The sequence below is a fragment of the Asterias rubens genome, chromosome 11 (assembly GCF_902459465.1).
Source record: "Asterias rubens chromosome 11, eAstRub1.3, whole genome shotgun sequence".
In the NCBI taxonomy this organism is placed as follows: Eukaryota; Metazoa; Echinodermata; class Asteroidea; order Forcipulatida; family Asteriidae; genus Asterias; species Asterias rubens.
Window position 1 is genome coordinate 6007975 of NC_047072.1, and position 3170 is coordinate 6011144.

The 3170-nt window shown below is 41.6% G+C and overlaps 1 protein-coding gene across 1 annotated transcript; it reads left to right on the forward strand.

Annotated features, from left to right (window-relative positions):
- Window positions 1–467: 467 nt before the first annotated feature.
- LOC117296652 lies at window positions 468–1913 on the forward strand. Its single transcript, XM_033779678.1, has one exon. The coding sequence runs from the start codon at window positions 468–470 to the stop codon at window positions 1707–1709; it is 1242 nt and encodes a 413-aa protein (XP_033635569.1). The 3' UTR covers window positions 1710–1913.
- Window positions 1914–3170: the final 1257 nt, after the last annotated feature.

Sequence of the window (3170 nt, forward strand, 5' to 3'; positions counted from 1 at the left end):
TATAACTGATACAAAAATTACCTATGATTATTTAATTTCATAAGATGGTACCATATTATTACACATCTACGCTATAAATGTGTCTAATCCAGCTCACGAGACTCTGTTGAATTGTTGTGAGCAAACTGGTGGAGCGCCTCGGGCTGCTTTGACAAAAAATACATCTCAGTCATAATAAAGTGTGGATGTGTTATGCAAATTAATAAAAATGTATTGTACACGATACACTTTTACGGTTCAGGAAACACGTACGATACGGTCGGGGTCGGGAATGGAGCGAGGAAGTTGGACATTGCATTGGCTTGAATGAATGTATTTTATTGCAAGCAATACCTGCGATTGGTATAATTTCATGATAAGTCAGTTCTCTTGCCACCATTTTGTTCTATTCTGAATATAGGCCTATTTTATCATAGATAATGAACAACGCGATTTTAAGGGTCACAGTGCTCGCCACTGTCGTCACCATGACATCAGCGACGATCACACCAACGAGCGACATGGTGACTGTTCGATTAGGTGAAGCGATACATTTATCATGTGTTGTGACAGATACTGATAAAAAAGACATATCAGATGTGCGTTGGTACCGCGGTACAAACCTCGTTCCCTATGGCTGTATTGAAAGTGCAGGCGGGTGTCCAGCCGCGGGATCTCCGTGTCCCGAGGGGATCACTACGGATAACCGAGGCACCGTACGATATGAAATAGGGGCCAGCAATGATCAAGTATTGACTCTGACAATTAACAGTAGTACATTGAACGATGACACCAGTTTCTCATGTGGTATTCTAAAGGTCGGAGGCACCTCCCATACATCGAGTGGAATCACCGTTACTGTGTATGTTCCTGAAGCAACCACTCCCAATGGCCAGCAAACACCATTGGGAACCACACTCACTGCGTCTACCACCAACTCACCACACACAACTACAATGATATCGTCACATCAAAAAAGCACCACATCCATTAGAGCTACAACATTACCTACAAGGCAAACTACGGTGGGTAGTTCCATCGCGCCATATCAAACAAGCACTACACAAATAACTTTAGGAACAACCATTAACACTATATCACTCTTAGTCACAGGAACCAGCACAAATACAGCAGACGTTGTAACACCCTCTCATCAACAAGACATCGCAACAATGACAGACACATCTTCAAGTAATAATGAACAAGCTTCACTCTCCACCAGCATCAGTGGCTCAAACTGCCGAGTCTCTCTGACTGTACCGATACTCGCCGTGGTAGTGGCAGCTTGCGTGGTTATCATCATCATACTCCTGATCATCATAGCATACCTAGTCTCCTCAAGAAAGGGGAGATCAAAAGATGCAGAATCAAGGCTTGGTTTACGCTCACCGGATGAAGTAGCATCAAAAGGTAATGGTCCAACGTACCAAAACACAAATCAGCCACACACATACGAGAAAAGAATGAGAAACATTACTAACCAAGACGGAGACAAGTCGACCGGAGAGCGGCCGTTGACCGTTCACCCTTTACCAACACACTACGAGCCCGTACAGGCAGGAGTTGGTAGCACACAGCAGGCTGGTGCTCAAAGGCAGCCAGGGAGAGGAGTCCGGGATACATCTGCCGTAACTACGGGTGATGCAGAGTCAGGATACCAGGCTTTAGAAATGACTAACCAGCCACCAGCCGAGTATACCAATCTGGACATAGCGATACTCGATGGTTAGAGAAGAGTTGAGGGCACAATGCTCTCAATACGAGATTTAAGGCTAATAATGACAATAACACTTCTAACCTAAAGTTTTATGACTAGTAGACAATTGTTTACGGTTTGTGGTCATCAAAGAAAGGTTTAAATTCTTACTTGTTATTCAACATGATTACTTTATAAGAAGCCGTATATATAGGTGTATTTAAAGGGTAATACTTAGCCTTAAAGTCACCTGGACATAGAGGTTTTTTTCTTTCAAACATAAGAGTATATGCTTACGAACAATAAAACAATTTTTTTTGTAATTGTTGTCACGATTTATATGTTTAAAAAATATATAAAGTTTTTTTGGGGCTGACTACGCCTACCCCTTTTGTGACGTCAATCGAGGCAGACTTTGCCTGCAATGCGTATAGTAAACACACGTGCAAAGTACATGTACGTCCAAAGTCGTGAGTTGGTACGTTTCAAAAAGTGTTTTTCTGCATTCAGCAGCAATACACCTGGTCGGCATTGCCGGAAAAAAAAAGTTTTGTAAACACCAATGCATAAGCTACAGAGAACATTACTACAGGGAGTTAATGTGGGTTGTGTGTGTTTGTATCTTTTCCAAGTAATTGCTTCAAAATAGAATAAATGCAAGTTCAAAGCACTCCAAAGAAAGTCTTCAATATTGCACTATGGTTAAATAGTAAGACTTCTAGAGGCAGTGACAGTCTTGGTGCGCGTAAGCTTTTTCTAAGAAAGTTCAAATGTAAATTAAGAGAAAGGTCATATAAGGAGATTGGTATTGACCGATAGGGTCATGTTTGCTTAACATCGTATGCTATACCCTTTGTACATGACGTCACTTCAGTAGGGCGCCCCCATCTGACGTCACACTTCAAGGCTCGTGAACTACGCCAAAGATCTGCCGATGAACCTACGCCAATGCCCATCCACATGATCGCCTTTACGCATAACAACACTGCATGCAATGCACTATCCATAATACACTAGGCACACTGCATGATGCAGACGACCGAAAGTCAGCTTTCCATATCATTTTTTGATTGATCCGAATCACATTTTTGTCAGCTGCACCCACATCACTTCGGACCAATCAAAACACAGATGGACAGCTTATGTCAGTGCATGTTGATCCAATGAAATCATTGTATCCAATGAAATCACTGTAACACAGCAAATACCTGTATTGACAGGGGACCAGACTAAAATGGGGATTGTTCATTGGCCAATATAATTGGCATTTTACAATTCTGTGCTTTTCCATTGTTTTATCACTGATTGTCTGCCAAGCTATAGCGGCTGAAGAACGTAATAAGGTCTACTGGTAGCATAAATCGCGGTAAAAGAACAAACTTAACATTGTCGCTAATAGTTTTGAATCATTGTACTGTGTTTGATCATGAGTTTCGGTAGATGGATTTTACAATGTACATTGTCTCAGATTTTCTCTACAATAACTGCTTTCTCT

What these genes read in the sequence shown, in the direction of transcription:
- LOC117296652 (XM_033779678.1), top strand. Translation starts at nt 468, where the DNA reads ATGACATCAGCGACGATCACACCAACGAGCGACATGGTGACTGTTCGA.